The sequence below is a fragment of the Cariama cristata genome, unplaced genomic scaffold, assembly GCF_000690535.1.
Source record: "Cariama cristata isolate BGI_N322 unplaced genomic scaffold, ASM69053v1 scaffold41867, whole genome shotgun sequence".
Classification (NCBI taxonomy): domain Eukaryota; kingdom Metazoa; phylum Chordata; class Aves; order Cariamiformes; family Cariamidae; genus Cariama; species Cariama cristata.
Window position 1 is genome coordinate 1,404 of NW_009629091.1, and position 18,765 is coordinate 20,168.

Below are 18,765 nucleotides of genomic sequence, written 5' to 3' on the forward strand. Positions count from 1 at the left end.
TCTGTTACCTGTTTTGGGAGAATCACACCAGGAATTTAATCTGAGCTTATTTTGGTACGAAGTATTAAGGTTAAGGAAGATTATGGGGAAAATACGCTGAAAAGTGTGACCGGGTTTTCTTTTTGGGTCTCTGATGTAAAACATATTTTCCAGAATAGTCAAAGGATTGAAAGGAATATCTTACTTAGAAACTGAATTATCTTCAAGTCCACATGGCTAACTTATTGTGATCCTTCCTTTTAAAAGTATGCAAATGAAAAAGCAAAGTGTCTTTCACACCTTAGCTTTCCCTGCTTGCACTTGCTTGTTTTTTCTAATTTTTAAACAGAAATATCTGTTGTTTCCCACTAGCCTCCTACGTGATAACTGATCAAACAGAGCTACGGAAAATCAAGTGCATGGAGAAGACGGGGATCAGCATAACGAGAGAGCTCATGTGGTGGTGGGGAGTGAGGCTGGCGACAGTGCAGCAGCTCCTGGACCTGCTGCAAGGACTGCAGCTCTACCGAGCGGCTCAAGTCATTCTGGACTGTGAGTAGCTGCCCCTTCCTCCCGCGGGGAGTCTGTGCTGCTTCTCAGAGCACCCACGCCCCAGTGGTACATCTACCTGGCTAGCTGAAGAAACTTTTTGCTGGGACTCTTGTGCTCAAATTCTAAAATTTCTCCAATGATTCTGATTTTCTGCTCTCTCAAATAAAATTTGTGGTGGGAAAGGAAGAGGTGACGTAGAGGAGGAATCACTGGTCCCTCTAGGTCATCGTCCCACCTTTGTGGTGGCCGTCTTAGATGCTTCGGGAGGTGCCAAAGAGAGATTGGCTGTGCTCTGAACCCGGAGTGGTACTTTTTGTGAATCAGATAGGGTTTCAAAACAGAGCTTGATTAGGAATGTTTAAATTTTTCATATGTTCTTGTTCCTCCGTGAGATTTTGTCATTATACTCTAATTGTCAACAAACTCAGAGTAGAAAAACATATAATCGGTTTTGCCTGTGCAGCCCGCTTTCCTGCACCATAAGAAAAAGGTTATAAAAAGGAGAAATGGATTATTGGCTACCTACATAACTATTTCTTTATCCCACTTCATATTTTCTCTATTCCTATCATATGTTCTCCTCAATCCCCCCATAAATTAAGCAACTGTAGTCTTTTCTAACTCTTTGCATGTAATTCCTCTCACCTCTCTCTAGTTTGCTCTATTTCAGATTTATCTTTTTGAGGTAGGATGATTAGAGTTTGAACTCAGTATGCCCAGTTAAGGTAAACAGTTGCCTTATAGAAATTGCAATACTTTTAAATATCATTTTCCTTTCCATTTTTCTTGATTGAAAATTATGTTTAAGTTGCAGCTGCCCATTTTTGTAAGCCAAATTGTACCTTAATCCAGTTCTGCCACCAAATCTTTTGAACCCTGGACCACATACTGTCTTTCTGTACTGAGTTGCCCCAAAAAGTTGAGTGGACCGCGTTCCCCTTTTCACACATAATTCCCACCCAAAATCTACTTTCTGGATGTTTGTATGAAATTTGCCAGTTCTCCATAGAGAATGACTAGATTTCAGAGAAATCACAGATTTTTGTTACGTGGCCAAAAATGCTTAGAGAAGTACTATCCAGGTGCATATGGGAAACGCTCAAAGCTTCTGAGGGCGTACGCTTCCACCGGTGGAAAATATGCGGGAACACCGTCTGCTCTTCACATTCTGTGCCAGGGAGACTGTCAGCGACAGGACACGGGTGGTTTTGCGTGTTCCATCAGGAGCGGCTGTTGCGAAAGAGCAGCCTGCCTTGCCAGGACAGGGCCGCCAGCAGTCCCTCAGAGGCGCAGCTGGCATTCGCCCGCCCGGCAGCCAGAGGCGTTTCTGGTGGAAAGTCCAGTAATGCATCATGGGTTTCTTGCCACAGCATTTCTTTGTGTAGTGCTGCTGTTCGTCTGTAGTTTCCTGGCATCAGCATGACTTCTAACCTTCATTTTGGTATGGCAGAAAAAAAAATCTTTAACAATGGTATTTTAAATTTCTGTTTTCTTTTTTTTAAAGAAAGGAATATTAAGTACTACAGCACAAGCAACCTTCAAGCAAATTCTCTCTTAATACATCAAACACAATAACCACAGACCCTAACTGTGGTTAGCGTTGGTTGGTTAGTATAACTGATTTTGGCATCGCCCATATGCGGCCTTTTGATTCTGCAGACCCACTTTCTGACTGAACTCAGTCACAGCACACAGCTTAGGAGACTGTAACAACTCTTACTCCTTATTCCTCAGCAAAGCAAGCTACAGGAACTTGAACTCCAATCTGCTTTAATTTGTGTATCACTAATCTAATTGGTAGTTTGGGCACCGTGAGTGTGACTTTAAGGGCCCAGTCTGAGTGGACAGGATTGAAAACAAAATCTCGATTTTGATTTTTTTTATTTTATTTTTTTTAAATCTAGACATTGAATAAATCTGATCTAGATATCACCAGTGCAATAACCCTGGCTCCCTGATAGAGGTATTTTTATGGATACTCTGGAGTAGAGATGATTGACAGTTTTGCTCTGTGCCTGTTCAGTATTTAGCATGGCTGATTCCTCGTCCGTAAAGAGAATTTCTGGGTGCTCGTACATAGCACAGTGTAGCGTACCACACCTTAAACTCTAATTACTTACAGTCCTTGCCTGCTTTCCCTGCCAGAGCACATTCTGGGGCCCACCTTTGTTTATGGCTGGCTTATTTCAGTGTATTCCTTTACAGAGTTCATTGACATTTCTGTAATCCCGCTTTATACATTGTGATTTAATAAAAAAAGATCCCTGCATTCTCCTTCCGAGAAGCATAAAAACTGAAATTGAAAAATTACTGAATGTTTTTACTGCTACATAATAGCAGCAGCAATTTTCAACATAATTTTTATCTGGAAAAGGCTGGTTTTGTTCAGTTAGATATGGTGCCTTTTCTTTCCCATGTGCGTTAATTTTGCCATTTTTGGAAAAGCTGAGTTTACGTGTTATGACAACTGAGATGCTGCTGCTTTTACCCCAAGGTAGAGGATTTTCTCTTCTCTTTAGGCCTTTAAAACAAGACCATGAGTAGATTTCAAACTAAGATTAGTTCAGCACATTGACAACACTCCAGGAGAAGCTTCATGTATTTAATTTCAGAGACCTATTGCTTGCAAACCACAACATCGTTGGATTTAAGCTGATGTATAGCACATCCAGTGAAACGACCCCCTGGAAACCCAGAGGCTGAACAGAGGGTCTCTGGTCATTAGGCCTGGTCCTCTGTGCAAAGGCCAGGGTCCGGCACTGGATCAAATCCTGAGAGGCAGCATTTTAAAGCCCCCGACAAGATTGCTTACACAAGAAACAAGTCAGATTTGTTTCTCTGATTACGAAAAACACAAAGGTTCAGGCTTCCGATCCAAGAGCAGCTTCCAGCAACGTGGCCATTAAAAACAAAGGTACAACACAGACAAAACTAATCATCATCACTGCACGGAAACATTCATCACCCTTCTGTTTGTCTGAGTTGGTTTTCTTTTAAGTGGTATGTAAATACCACTGTAGCTTGTGCAATATGCACCTGGCTTCAGCCCCTGGTACAAGAGGGGATTACCTGCTTTCTCTTGTGCTTATGTCATTTACCTTTTTTTTTTTTCCTGAGCTTTCTCAAAAACATTTCTGAGACTTTTTGGACTTCACTTGCCACAAGCTGCAAAAACCGATGGTTTTCTCTCTGTTAAAAATAAAACCCAACCAACTTCCTCCAGGCTGCGGGAGTACATTTTGTCTGTGATTTCTAAGGAGAAGCTTGGTTTCTAAAAATTGTAGTTTACTGATGCAAGTAAACAGGGTTCTTTATAATGATTTCCGTGGGCTAGATAGTAAATAGGGAAAGTAAATGTTAAGAAATAGTGGCAAGAAATGGACATATTCAGTTCAGCTCCTTAAGGCACCGAACTGATGTAATAGGTTTAACATACCTTTGTTTCTCTGATTTCCTTTATGACAATAGGTGAACTACGATATTGGACTGTTCCATGAAGGGCTTCAAAAGGAGTTAGAAGTAATTTTGGGTTTGACTCTGAATTCTATGAAGTGATATGAAGGCTGGATAAAGAGGGTTTAAAAGAGGTTGCAAAAGACAAATCCTATGGAGTGATCAATTTTTAGTTATGTTTCCGAATAATCAATATTAATTTTTGTCCCGGATCAATTCAAATGCAATAAATTGCAAAACTACAACAAAATGATCTTTTTAAAAAACTTCTAACAGTTGTCTTTTATATTGAAGTCCATAGCAAAACTTCATACTCATTTAAGTGGCAGAAAGTCTGGATTATTTTGTTGTTCTGCCACGTGTAAGTAGTTAATGTTTTCTAGAATTAACCCAATATGGGCATTCCACTGTATGCTCAGTCATAAGCAGAAGTGATTTCTAGCAGGATCTTCTTTAGGTTTAGACAAATCTTTGAAGTCTTTACCATCTATTTCTGCTTTTTTATCTATATCTGAATATGCTTAGTCAGGTGATTCCTCTTGGGCAGATAAGGAGAACACGCTGCCTGTTCTATTGGGCACTTTAGAAAACTAAGTGGTCCTTACATCAGCATCATTCTATTCTTTCTGACTTGAAGGAATCAGATGCAACGCACAGGTAGATGTTTTGCTGGCAGATTACTTCCAGGAGAGTTCTACCTCTCTTCAACAACTTCTTGCATTACTCCAGTCCCACTTCTGGATGTCCTTAATAACTTTTTTTTGTGTCACTTCTTTAGCTTCAGCAGTGACCTGTTTGTCTGATGTGCAGGAAGTTGCAAAATTCATGAAAAACCCTGAAAAATAGGTCAAAAGAGGGAAGTGATTCTAATTTTAGAGACTTCTAGATTAAAGTACAGGAGGGGAAATCCAACAGCTTCAGAAAACAGGGACTGTCAGTTTTCGCTGAAGGCTTGCACAGACTGTTCGTTAGCTGATTTCAAAAACCCATAAAATTTGGGATTTCGTAGCATTCAGACACAGTAATAAAGAAAGATACCCGATTTTTCCGAGTTTTAATTTTAAGACCTAGTTTCATTCAAACCTGCATTCATAGGTGACATTGGAAAAAGTGGATACAAACCCCAAGCAGAAGTCAAAGGAAAAAACTTGCCTGACATGAACATGCCCACTTCTACCATTACTGCTTTTCATATACTCCCACTCTTCAAACCTTAGTACGCTGAAGCTGTCAGAGCTTGTCTTCTCTTAAACAATTCTACTGAATCTTGGTTTATTATAAATAGCACAGATTATAAATTAAACATTCTGCTTCCTGCTTGTTTCAGATACTCCCAATGCTTTGTACAAAAAAAAGAACACAAAGCTATTATCTAATTTAAAATGCAAAGAGAGGCCTACAGCTTGTGATTCCAAGACCAGCACCATGCTTAAGATACAAAGCTGATAAAACCGTGCGACAAAAAAACCTTGTATTAACACTTGTGCTTATTTTCTTTTATATAAAAATAAAATATTAATATTTATTTTTAAGAAAATGCTAAATGTATGGCTGATCAAAGGTGCCAGGTGGAAACAAAGGTTTAGAACTACACCAGGAAAATGTTGTTATCAGGCAGTAGAAAGTTCTTATATCATCCCTAGTGCACACTGGGCATTTCCAAGCTCCTTTTCAAGCTCAGTATTAAATGTATTCATGGATAAGAATTCAGTTGCTTCTTCGGGAGATTTTGACAGCCTTGTATATCAGAGTATCTTGAATTTTTTTACTTTATTTCTTTTCCCATCCTAACTATAGCCTAATCTAATTTTAATAATTCCCTCTAAGATGTACATACTCTTCAAGTCCCTGTATGCTGAAAGCATCTTTGTACTTCTTTTGACCAGACTTCAGGCTGCTTTTTCACGCCTGATTCTGAGATTTTGCTGAGCTGGATACAACATAAGATCTTTTAGAGCTGTAGTGATTCAATAATGCTGCCTATAATTTTTCCTTATATATCAGTAAGTCTTGACCTTTGACCGTTTTTATGTTTTCCCTAGATTGTCTCCAGTTTCTTTCTTTCTGTTCATAAGTAAGAGTATGATCCTTTATCACAAATAGTTCTGTATAGGAAAGTGTTTTCAGGGAATGAGCATGATCATGACTCTAAAACTACACAATTGAAAGTCATCCTAAAATATTTAACTGAATAAAACCAATACAATTCTGTCAAACTTCCTCTCAGTCTCATGACTACTAACAAAGAACTAGATACCTTCTTTAGGCTGGGAGATATTTGTGGTTTGAGACCGTTGGCTGAAGGACGTTATGTAGAAAATGACAAAATAAATGTACTATTATTGCTGATTCCTTATTGTAAGAGACTGTCTTTTACAAAGTCATCACTGATACTTTTTCAAAGCTATCACTTCTTATTAATTTTCAGTAGTTAGTATCATAAATATGATCTGAATTTAAATACCAGTAGTATTGCAGCAATTTAACAATAAATTGCTTGAATGTTCATTTTAATATTCATGTTAATTTACAGTCTGTTTTCCTGACTGGGATTATTTCCTGGTAACTAATTAGAGTCAGACTTTATCTGCCCTAGTAATCTTCATCTTCCCTTTCTTCTCTTTTGAAGGGTCGTCAGCCTCTAATATTACCAACTCTGAAAAAGAAGAGCTGGTAGCACCGCCTAAACAGGAGAACATATCTTTAACTCCCACAGAAAACAAAAATAAAGAGAGAGAAAATGAGATAAGTCTGTTGCCACCACCAGACTCTTCACATCCGGGGCTATCACCAGCAGGTAGTAAGTAATAGATTCTGAATTTGCTTTAACATTGAAATGACTGTAGAGACAGGACTGCTTCCCATTCACTTTCAGTGTAGTATAAAGAATATATTGCTCTTCACAGTGGTCACATTTGAATATTTGCCTTTTTTGCAGCACTGTTGTCTCCTGAGCTGTTTATTCCTAACTTTAGCACACAGCCTCCTGTTCCTCCTTCCTGTAGCTCTCTTGGCCTGGCGAGATGCTGGCTATATCAGTCCTTGGGATCTCAAGACGTTTTCCAGGTCTCTGTGAATACACTGGTCCCATCCTGGCTCCATACGAAGACTAGATCAGTGCGTACGTTTCCTGCCCGATGTCCCTCTCTCCATCCAAAATAAATCTAGGCCAGAAGAGAGCCGTGCACGCATCAGCAGGCCCCTATGCCTGGGAAAGGGAGGGAGCAGAACCACAGGAATTTCTAAAGAGAGCATCTGACCAACGGTATAGACATAGGGAGCTCTACCTCCCCAAGCTAGGACTAGAGAGATCTGCCTAGTCATCCTGCAAAGAGGAACCAGGAAAATAGCTCCCTATCTTCACATAGTATTTCACATTTTGACAGCTTGTCACAGATTATCCCTGGTTAGGAAATTTGACAAAATACCCCAGATTTTCATAATTAGTCACAGGCTGTGCTATTACAAAAATAAGGCGTATTTGCAATGCTGTTATTTCAATTTCAGGTGCTGTTCCTGAAGTAGCCTTGTATTCGCTCCCTTGTCCACCACCTCCTCCAAGAGACCTTTTGAAATCCTTACAGTCAAATCCTCCTGTCTCATCAAGTGTGAAGGTAAATCCCCTTAGAACTCGTTGATCATAACAATGAAAATTGTCTTTATGACATTCTATGTTTTTCCAATTAAAGTTTATCCCTCTACTTGTATAAAATAGAGATCTGGTGGAAAAAGTGGGACTTGATTACAATTTGTTTGGACTGAATATAATAGTAATACTACGGTTAGATTACTTACGGTTTACATCACTTTTTTTTGCCAGTGAAGGACCAGTGAGGGTCAAAATTAACAATATTGCATACTTCATAGCTCAACATGGATAATATGCCCACAAATAGCAATGAATTTTGAAGGAATTTCCGGTATAGATTTTACAGAGGACTTAACATTTCTGGTGTGATCATAGGACAGTGCAATATATACCACTGACTAGTCAGAATGGCATACTTATTTTAGTTTAATTTTATACTTAAAAGGTGGTTTCTGCTCAAAACTGGGCTAATATCAAATTTAAGTCAGGTTGCCCAGAGACTTGTGTAGCTGACAGCTGAAAATCTCCAAGGATGGAGGTTCCATTACCTCTCTGAGCCCCTGTTCCAGTGCTTAACCAACTCACTGTAAAAAGTTTTTCTCATGTTCCTAACGATTTCCGCACACAGTCTCCTGTTCCTTCCTCCCTACAGCTCTCTTGTATTTAAGATAGTCTAGCTAGATCTGTCCTGTAGGTTCTCAGAGTGTTTCCCAGATCCATGTGCACACTCTGGATCCACCACGGTTCTGTCTTGACCTGTTTTCTTTGGTTTATTTTGTTCAAGTTTTTTTAAAGAAGATTGTGTTTGAAGAATTTAAACTCTTCCAAAATAGTATGGTTCAAGAGTACCACCCAGAAGAGAAGATTGCTACAAAGGATGAAGTAGTTTCAGAGTTTCTAGAGAGGGAGTTGTTTTGTTTTCTGAAGTCTGGAGCACATTAAGGTTGTGAAAGCTGCATGATTAGGCTACAGTGGAACTGTAATAACAATTGCCGTCAGGACTTGCCACACTGGAAGCAACAAATTATTGTGCAGCCAACGCCAGATGCTTCAGAAATAGATGTTAAGTTCCTGCCAGAACATAAATACATTATGAGGGACCCTGCTTTCTGATCCAACTGTTTCTTAATGTTTGCCCCAGTCATAAAGATTAATATTTTTTCTAACTTAAACTAATATCACCTCAAATAAATATATGGGCTTTTAAACAAAACTAAGTCTGTTTTCTGGGAAAGGTGGAAATGCAAACTGGTAACTGTTTTCAAGTCTCTTCTACTATGCAAAATTTTTTAATCAGCAAAGCACATCGAGACAGGTATTACAAAGGGAAACCCTAATGAGTGATTGCACAGTACCTTTCACAATTTCTTTCAACAATCACAGTGATTGCTTAAATCATGCAAAAGAAAATATGACACCTTAAAGAAGGAAAAAACGTATGAATTTTCATGGGATAAACTTGTTTCTTCTACAAATGTGTAGCCTTGCAGCTCCTCTGCTCCTCAGCAGGAAACAATGACTGATCTCCCCAGTGGGAGTCTTTTGTGGACCCAGAGGGAAGTTACTAATGCCACAAATGGCTTCAGTGGCAAGAGCAGAATTTGTGAAGGTACTTTTGCGGACGTCTACAAAGGTCAGAGGAACAACATAGCGTATGTCATTAAAAGACTGAAAGAGGCAAGTACTCCACCTTTTTCTTTGAGGGGGTATGTTGTTAGTATCTCTTGAACATCGGCGGTTGTTTAATATTGTATGGGCAAGGAATCAGAACGGCTACTCAAGAGGGGAGGTAAAAGGAAATGATGTAAAGTAATTGAACCTGGATTCAGCAAACACTTACGAGAGATGCTTTACTCATGTGGGTAGTTTTATTAACTCTGTCCATGGGAGTAGGCTGCAATGTAGCCACCTGCAGTGATGATTGGATCAGAGGTGTCTTTTACACTGTTTTTTGTTATAATCTTCAATTAATTGTTGCCTTTGACACGAAGTTGCCATCAGTCATACTTGCCTATTTTCTAAAGTAGCTTGTCATTTAGAGACTAAAAGATCTGCACAAATGCAAGGTCTTGATAATTACTGTTGACATTCTATTGCATGTTTTCATTTTTCAGATGGAATGCACAAGCCCAAATTCCACCCAAAGGTTCTTTCATACGGAAGTACAGATTTGCTTTCGGTAAGTGGTTGGCTTTCACGTGCAGTCTGTGCATGTCCTGCATGTGGCCTGTTGCCCGTGTGTTTAGTTTAGGGCTGATGTGTCGTGTCTCCCAGGCGCTGTGCTCTTCTGGGGACAAGCGGGTTCTGCACAGCCTTTGCAGGAGCCCTGGGGAAACAGTGTGTCTCCCGGTGAGGCTGCAGGTCCCTGCTGAGCTGACGCAGGGACTCTGCCAGTCCCTGAGATGGTGAGGAAGCGGTGCCTTCTAGAGCTTCGTATCCCTCCTGCCTGCTCAGAACGGGGCTGTGCAGTTATGATTTCTGTCCTTGCTGCTAGGTTAGTTAGCCTTCTGCAGTCCTGCTCAGGGCCACTCTGTGCTTCCAGCTGCAGGACAAAATTCCCAGTTGCCTTGAATTTAGGAATTTATTCCAGCTCAGGAATATATTTTTCTGTGTTGCTCTTATTTCATTTGCAAATCATTGTTGATCTGTGCCCACAGGTGTTGTCATGTCAACATTTTGCAGCTGCTGGGTTTCTCAGTAGAAACTGGATTGCACTGTCTGATATATCCATACCTGCCTAATGGATCACTACAAAACAAACTTCAGTGTCAAGTAAGCAAATAATCTGGGTCTATTATCTGTCTGTTATTACTAGTCCTGGCCTGTTATTGTATGAAAAACAATTATATCTCTTTGAATTCTGAGAAACAGCCAAAAAAACCCCAAGTACCCAAGTACCTTCACTGCAAGTACTAGAAAGGCTGCAGCTCTTTTCCAGTTTTTCTGCTGCAAAGCGCATCAGGTCAACAGGAAGTTTCTGCTGCGCTGCCTTTAGATTTTTAAAGTAATACGCAATCTGCAAAATGTGTGTATTCATATTGTGATATCTCATTGGATTTGGGAATATGTTTCTGTAGAATCCATTATCATATTCATTGGCATAATGTGCTATGAAGTTTTACAAGGGCTTAAGAGCTAACAGTTTGAAACGTTCACACCTACTGAAAGACCATTTGCAGAGGAGATCATAAGGCAGAGAATCATCAGAAAAGCAATCCATCAAAACCAGTGCTGTGCCTCAGTAATGGCCAGCACTTGATGCTTTGGACAAGCATGATCCTTGCTGTACCCCTATCTCGCTGTGTCCTATGGCAGGCAAAACGTGCAGCACAATATATAAGAATAGATTCCTTCCTTGGCCTAGAAATCAGTTTCTGCCTTGGACCAAACTTTTGATTTAAGTCAGCAGGAGTTTTGATTGGGACTTAAACTAAGTCTTTGGTTTTCAAAACTACTGATGTCTTACAGATTTTTTCATTCTATAAAATACCATTTTTTTCCTCCTTTCCTTGTAGGATGATTCTGCTCCTCTGACCTGGGAGATGCGAATTAGCATTTCTATAGGACTCATTCGAGCTGTAGAGTATTTACATAATTTTGGAATTCTTCATGGGAATATCAAAAGGTGAGCAGTTTGGCATATCAGCACTTCCTTGGTCACCTCTAAGTTCCAGGATTTCTTTAACAATAAAGGCTGAAATCTTAGGGAATTTTGAAAGCATTTGCAGTATCTTTCTGCTGTCTCTTGTTCTGTGGGGTGTTTACTGTTTTATGTTTAATCTTTCTCTCTTTTCTAAATGATAGAAAGATAGTCTTTTGAAGTAATTTTTGGAGTGCTTCCCCCCCCCGCCCCCTTCTACCATTCTTTATCCTTTCATTCATACATAGCAGGCCAAATGCTGGAAACTGTCAGCGCTTAAATTTAAAAGTGTAAAACTGTAACTCTTTACCTCAAGTTAAAGTAATTACTTGACCAATATTGTTATTTGTCTGTCTTAATCACAGCTCAAATGTCTTGTTGGATGAAAACTTTACACCAAAGCTTGGACATTCAGGTCTGCGATTGTATTCTGCTGATAAAAAATCAGAATATGCTATGATGAAAACCAAAGTCCTACAAGCTTCTCTTACTTATCTGCCAGAAGATTTTATCAGACATGGGCAGTTAACAGAAAAAGTTGATGTATTTGGCTGTGGTGTGGTACGTTGCCTTTTTTCCATGTTTTGTTGCATTCTTTGATGCTTCTAGACAGGAAATTGGATATAAGAGTTGTTTTGCCAGCAATTTCATATCATGGTTGCTGACTATCTAATGTGTTGAAATCCTGTTTTTAATTGTCTTCACACCACAAATATACTTCACTTTGTGGCAAAGAGAGGCGAATCTTACGAACAACAGAAACAAAATCATTTCTTGTTGCAAAAAAATATTACTGCTGATAGTTGAAAAAAAGAGTAGCGGAAAGACTGCTGTTAGGTTCTCAGAATTCTTGCAGATTGCTACATGAACTGCTACAAACATCACTTGTTAGTTCAGAATTTCAACTAAAATAGTTCATAGGCTACGATACCACCTGTCTCCAGGTGTTTCCATTTAAACAGGAAGTTACTCTGTTTAGTGTGATTTCTTATCTAGATTTAGAATTACTTTCTTCTTGTCCTTTGTTTCAACAGTATCTATTGTACCTAACTATAAAATTTGGACTTGGCTCTGGAGGTAGACCTAAAATGTCATAAAGATTGCCCAGATCTGGCATTGTTAAGCCATCTGAAGTAAAAATATAATTTCAAAATGACCTGGCAGTTCAGTATTTCCTTTAGTTACAAAACTCATTTTTAAAAACAGAATTAATTCTGAACAAATTGTTTTGTCTTTCAAATATACTTTCTAGGTCTTAGCAGAGATACTGACAGGGATTAAGGCACTTGACGAAGGAAGACACCCTATTTATCTGGTAAGAAAAAGCAGGAATAATGAATATCAACACAAGTGAATAGTTTTGCTGTCATAAAATGAATTTTAATTTTATATAAATACACTTTGTTATCTGCAGTCTGCTGCACACATCCTGAAGAAGGGATGTTTAGAAGCCATATCCTGGTTCCATTAACGTCAGTAGCCTCTCTGCCTTTAGATAGAAGCAGAATATATGTTCCCATTTCACATACCACATTCACAAGTGCTGGCCCCATTATAGTAGGAGAGACTCCAGAATAATTGCTGTTTAAATACATGCTTATTTAAGAGACAAGGCTTTGTGCTGAAATGCTGCTGCATATTTTTTACATACCAGAAAGAGGTGTTACGAGCCAAACTGAATGGGGAAACCTGGGTAGGCGGTAACTGCAGTTGCTCATCATCATGTTTATCAGGTGTTTACGTATGGCACTAGTGTCTGGAATTTATATCCTGGCCAATTCGCCCAAGCTGAGATTAGAACTACACAAACTACTTTCACGAGCAACCAGAACTGTCCAGGCTCACTGAATGCCATTAACACCATCTTCACGAAAACAGGCTCCGCATATATTCCTTCCATGGGATATGCTCCTGCTGATTTGCTGTTCTGTTGAAGCCTTTGAGGGGAAAATGGTAGTATTCTTACTTACTATTTCCAAGCAATTCAGCAATGTTCAAACGGGTTCAGAAAATGAAGGGTCTTAGGTTCCTGATTCCTTTAACAAATGTTTAAAAAGTCCAGTGAAAGAATGCTGCTATATACAGTGTTGATTATTTTTCATTCCTATGAATGGGCATAAGCCTAGCAGAGCTGGGTCTGCTTTAATGAACTTGACATTAGACAGGTGCAGACAAAACCTTTGGCCTTTTCTCTCCTGTGAAAACAAACATTTCTGTCAGTTGCATGAATGGAGATTCTTAAAGCTTTTAGGTCTGTAAAACCAACCATTAAGAAGCAATAACAACAAATATATGGCAAGACTCAGATTCTCGAGGATTCCGATAGAAATAAATGTTTGTGTTAATTTTGCCTTCACTAATGTATCTCTTTCCTTTGAACAGAAAGATATGATTGCTGATGAAATTCAAATAGCGAAAGAAAGTTCATACTCCAATGTAAAAAATTTTGAAAAGCTGGCTGCCAAGGAGATATGCTGTAAATATCTAGACAGGAAAGCAGGACACTTGCTGGAAGAGGTTGCTATTGATTTTGCTTCAGCCATCTGCCTTTCTCTGAGAAAGAAGAATTCTAACATAGCAAAGGTAGTATTGTAAATACATGGCCAAGATTTTATCTGCTTGACAGCAAGGTCTGAAGCTACAACATTCATGCCTTGCTTATTTTTGAGAGTGTTGACTTAGGAGAATATGTGTAAGCAGGGGTACAGGAGTTATTCTGCATTCACAGATTCTGTTGTTAAAAACAGGTGCTTGAAATTATGGAAATGGCTGAAAGTAAATTAAGAGAGCATTACATCTGTGGAGGCAGCACTTCTGGATTTTCCATGAACACTCCAGAAGAAACTGATGATGAGACAACTAGTCTCAGCATGGATGTGCCTTCTGCCAGGGAGAATAAAGAGGACAGCATGCAGCCAGTGATCCTGACAAGTGCTGATCCATGCACACCTCGAATGGGAGTTGTGTCACCTGACATTTATTGCGGGCAAATATCAAGGATCCCTTGTGAATCTGATGAATCAAGTAGTTTTATATGGAGTCCTTCAGAAAAATCTACAGACGAGCTATCTAGCAATGGCTGTAACAATTCAGAAAATGTGACAGCCTCTGATTACAGGATCAAGGAGGAAAAACCTGCAAATAGACTCCAGGAAAGAAATGCAGCATGCACCAAAAGTGATGACGTCTTGGGAGCAGCGTCTACTGCACAGGGCACCTTTCAACAAAAAAATGCAGACCTTGACTCTTCATGTTCTTCACAAGGTAAATCTAGATAAATCTAAAAGCTGCACACAGAACATTCAAATGCATGTGATCTTCAAGCAGTTTTGGCAAAACTGCCCGTGCTTCTGATATGATAACCAAAGTCTTTGTAAAAGTGCTCTAGTATTATAACAGCAGGGACAAATTACTGTCTTCTCCAGATTGCTTAGGTGGTTCTTCCTGCTTCTAAACACATTGCAGTAAACCTTTTCTCCTTGGTTGTGATTTTACCAGTAAATCTACAAAATGTTTTCTATCACATTTTTTTCCTAAGCCAGTTTTGTTTGTTTGTTTATTTAAAATTATCATCTATTCTTTAGACAATAGATGGATTTTTTTTCTAGATATTTGGGCTTTTTTGTTTTTCAGCATTAGCCAGAGAGACATCTTGGAAAATAAAGATAAATGATCAAAAAAAGAAGCTCATGGAAAATATTTTGCTGTATGAAGAAGACAAATTAAACAGTTCTGAACTTTTTGAATCATAAATTGGGTGGATTTATTAGCAGTGGCCAGCTCAGAAGAAGAAGTAAGGGCTATCTCTTCATTAGAAAGATGGTAAAAGTGTACCTTTCATGTAAGGTTACGTAGCAGATTTGGATCAGAATCATTAGCCCTGACTGAAGAAAACAAAAGTGATCACACTGAGAAGAAACAGAAAATACCTGTTCTAAAGCAGACCAAAGCACAGTGCCACTCTGTAAACAGAAATGCCTTCTTACTTTTCCTCTGCAGTGTAAAAAGATATGACAAACACAAACAATTGCCAAAATAATTTAGGATCCTTTTGCAGTGTATTTCAGAAAGCATCTACACATAATGTGTGTCTTATTAAAAGCGCAGTCCTAGAAGTTACAGGGCAAGCACTAATCAGCAACCAGTCAGCGATACCCTTTATTGTTATCCCACTGTGTACAAGCAGACATAAATCTTCAGAGAGATTGAAGTAGATTTCCGTTTTCAAATTAATCTCTGCCATTCCCTATAATCTTAGCCCACATACTCAAAAACACTGCATTACCAGAGGAGGGATTTTTTATGGAAGTTCTCAGATGTATTTTACATGACTCAATCTCAATTTGAATTGCACTGAACAGAGTTGTAAGTAAATAATTTAAGCCATGTTAGTCTACTCTATGAGCTGCTCTACTGCGTATATACATATGACACCATCTGAAGTCTAACCTTTTAAGTTTCACTGTCAGGAGCTCTAAGACAGTGTTTAATATTTCATAAGAGTATTTTTGGAAGTTAATTTTTTTTCTAAATGTTCTTTACATGTTGTTAAGGTTTCTCATTGTGTTTCACATTGTAACTATTGTATATTTTGGATTAGGGATGAGATTTTAATTTAAATTATCTTTAATTTTGTTACAGGTCACTTGAAATTTGATTTGTTATATTTCTTTTGGTAATGCATTAAAGAATTGGTGACACATAAGCTAGTAAGTGGACCTGTTCATGGTGCCACGCTCACCACGTATTCTCAGAGAGGAATTGTTTTGTGTGTCTCTGGGCTTACCCAGCATTAGCAGCCTTGGGGTCAGCCTCAGTGATGACACTTAAAAGAAAAAAAAAAAAAGAAGAAACTTGTATGCTGTCATATTTATTATCAAGTGAAAGCCTCCTTAGGAAAGTGTCACTTTTATTGTTATGACTATTTATTATTTGTAATATAGTTAGCATATTCCACTCTTGTGCAGTCTAGGGAAATACAGGTTTATTATTAAAAAAAAAAGAATCCTTTTCATTGGAATTGTGTAATGGTTTTCCTAGCTTTACACGAAGGTCTCTGAGTCAGGCTTCATATCTTCCGTATCTGTACAGTACCTACCTCATTGTAGGTACTACTATGAGCAAGTAAAAGTATTTTAACTAAAGACCTGAGTATTAGAATCATCTACACATTTATCAAATTGATTTCTATACTAAAAACTGGTAAAATTCCTTAATTATAATTGCCTTGGATACTGTCTATATGTTTGCCAGTGTCAGGTTTTTTATTTTACCAGAATCAAACCAAGAAAACATTGATACTGGCATCAGAAACATTGAGTATATTCAGACTGGTCAATAACTGCTTAATTCTACATGAGATCTAATTGAGATACTTTATGGTGCTGAAAATTTAATATTCATTGGTTTTCATTGGTATATTTTGGGAGACTCATGGTAAATACCTCAGGTCTCCTCCAGGAAGAAATGCTCATAGATGCACCCCAGAGCTGAATGGAAAACCTAAGTTTTTTAAATTGAGAAACAGAATTTAGACACAGTTCTGTTTGACAAAAATGCTTTAAACGTTTTGTTCTCCTGTAGTCACAAAATGAAAATGTAATTCTTTGCCTTGTTCCATGTTAGTTTTAAAATATTCTGAGGTGATATACATGGTCTTGTAGAGTTACGTAGTTGTATAATGTAACGTATATAAGACACTGCATAGTCTTACAATAATGCTACTCTGTTACATAACTTGGCTATTCAGTATAATGTATGTTTTAATCTCAACTTGGCAAATTTATACATTACCGTTTACTAACACCTTTGTGAATAAAAAAGCTGGAAAAAATATCCTTTCTTTATAACCTGCTTTTTTATGATTTATGGCACAGGAAAATGTGTCTAAATGTGTGCCTATTTAGCTAAATTTGTGTTCGTAGGGAAGCAGCTCAAAGTCTCTTTGCACGCACTTAATCATTAGTAATTATTAGTACAAACATGTTTATTCAGTCTTCATTCACTGTTAAATAGCTGATTTTTTTCCTTTGAGATGTCCCTAGAGAAAAATTTCACTCTAAAATGAATAATTACAAGGATTACTGAGATACAAGTGACATTTATTGTTGTTTAGATGCACAGTCTATAGTATCCTTTATCCTTAGACATTGTAGCTCTTTGTCAAAAATGAAGGACAACTCTGCGCTTTTTTATCCATGAACACCAGAATAAGGGCATGGAATATAGTTTTTTAAGAAATAGTTGTTACAGAGCTGTAGAACTGTGCAAGTAAAACTAATTTGGAGTTTAGCACCTGCCAAAAGTGCTGTTAAAACCTAGAGGCTGAACATCATCCTATATTGTTGACTAATGGTAAGGATTATCAATTAATTGACACACTATTTTTTCTTGTATGTTTAATTTTAATGATGCGAATAAATACAAACATGGAAGCATCATGTCTACTACCAAATCTAAGAAGGCATTTAAAGATGTAGAGTGTGAAGAAAACTGCATTACACTGTTTTGAGGTTACTAATTGCTATGTAACAAACTAACAAATGTTTCTGTTATGTATCCTTTGTGCTAGAACATTTTTGTATCTAAAAATGCGATAACCATTGACTGCATCTTATGTATCCTTTGTACTAGAACATTTTTGTATCTAAAAATGCGATGTCCATGCTATAAAATATACAGCTTCCAACACATGCTAGGATTTGGGGTTTTTTTTTCAGGCAACAGTGAAATAGATGCATTTCCCAACATTTGATGAATTGTATTTCCTGGTGCTATTTCTTATACAGTTGCTGGCGTTTGTTAAAGTAAATGGTAAATTTCCCTAAATTGAAACATTGGACTACATCTTCAGGCATTCCAGTAAAGTGAGTGTACAAGGACAACCCAACCACGCATGACACGATCTATACACATTATTATTAAATAGTATCTTTTTGTGGTTACAACTTGAACCTGCAGCTGAAAAATTCAAATAGGTAGTTGAAGGTATAATTCCTACAGGAGAATATTATCCTTCAAACAACTGGAGTATGACCTATACAAAGCTGTTGACTCTTTAGAAAAGGTTAAGGTTGTCGAACTGTACTTCTCACGTACTCACTCAGAGGTGGGCGACCCCAAGCCCGAGCTGAGCGAGAGGCTCGTCAGAGGGAGAAAGGAGCTGCTGGGCCCCACAGAAAAACGAGCATTTGCGTTTGTGGGAGGCTGTCTCTGACGGGCTGGGAAAGTTGAAGAGCAAGTAGAAGAGAAAGTGGTGTGACTGCATAGCTAGTCAGTAACAACAGTTCTCACTGATGATATGCTCATCCCCATGCACCACCTTGCACGCAACCGGATTTCGTATTTTGCGTGCTGTTCTGCACAGCACCCTTGCCCAAACCGGTGTAATCCAAGTGGCTTTTGCAGCTTTCCCTAGTGATACAAGTATTATTTTCTTCTCTTGCTAAGTCCTCTAATTAATAAAGCCTGTCCTGCTGAGAAAAGGCCCGGCACAAAAGCCCGCGGGAGAGCCCAGGCTGCTCCTCAAGCGCCTTCTCTGCTCCCCTCGCCC

The 18,765-nt window shown here is 38.5% G+C and overlaps 1 protein-coding gene across 1 annotated transcript; it reads left to right on the forward strand.

Annotated features, from left to right (window-relative positions):
• Nucleotides 1–351: 351 nt before the first annotated feature.
• IRAK2 (interleukin-1 receptor-associated kinase 2) lies at nt 352–14,477 on the forward strand (the record flags this gene model as incomplete). The annotated part of the gene is made up of 11 exons (XM_009705040.1): nt 352–531; nt 6,614–6,784; nt 7,492–7,598; nt 9,056–9,250; nt 9,688–9,752; nt 10,231–10,345; nt 11,089–11,198; nt 11,579–11,774; nt 12,466–12,528; nt 13,596–13,796; nt 13,961–14,477. Coding segments are annotated over 11 exons (1,920 nt in total), but the record flags the coding sequence as incomplete, so codon positions are not given.
• Nucleotides 14,478–18,765: the final 4,288 nt, after the last annotated feature.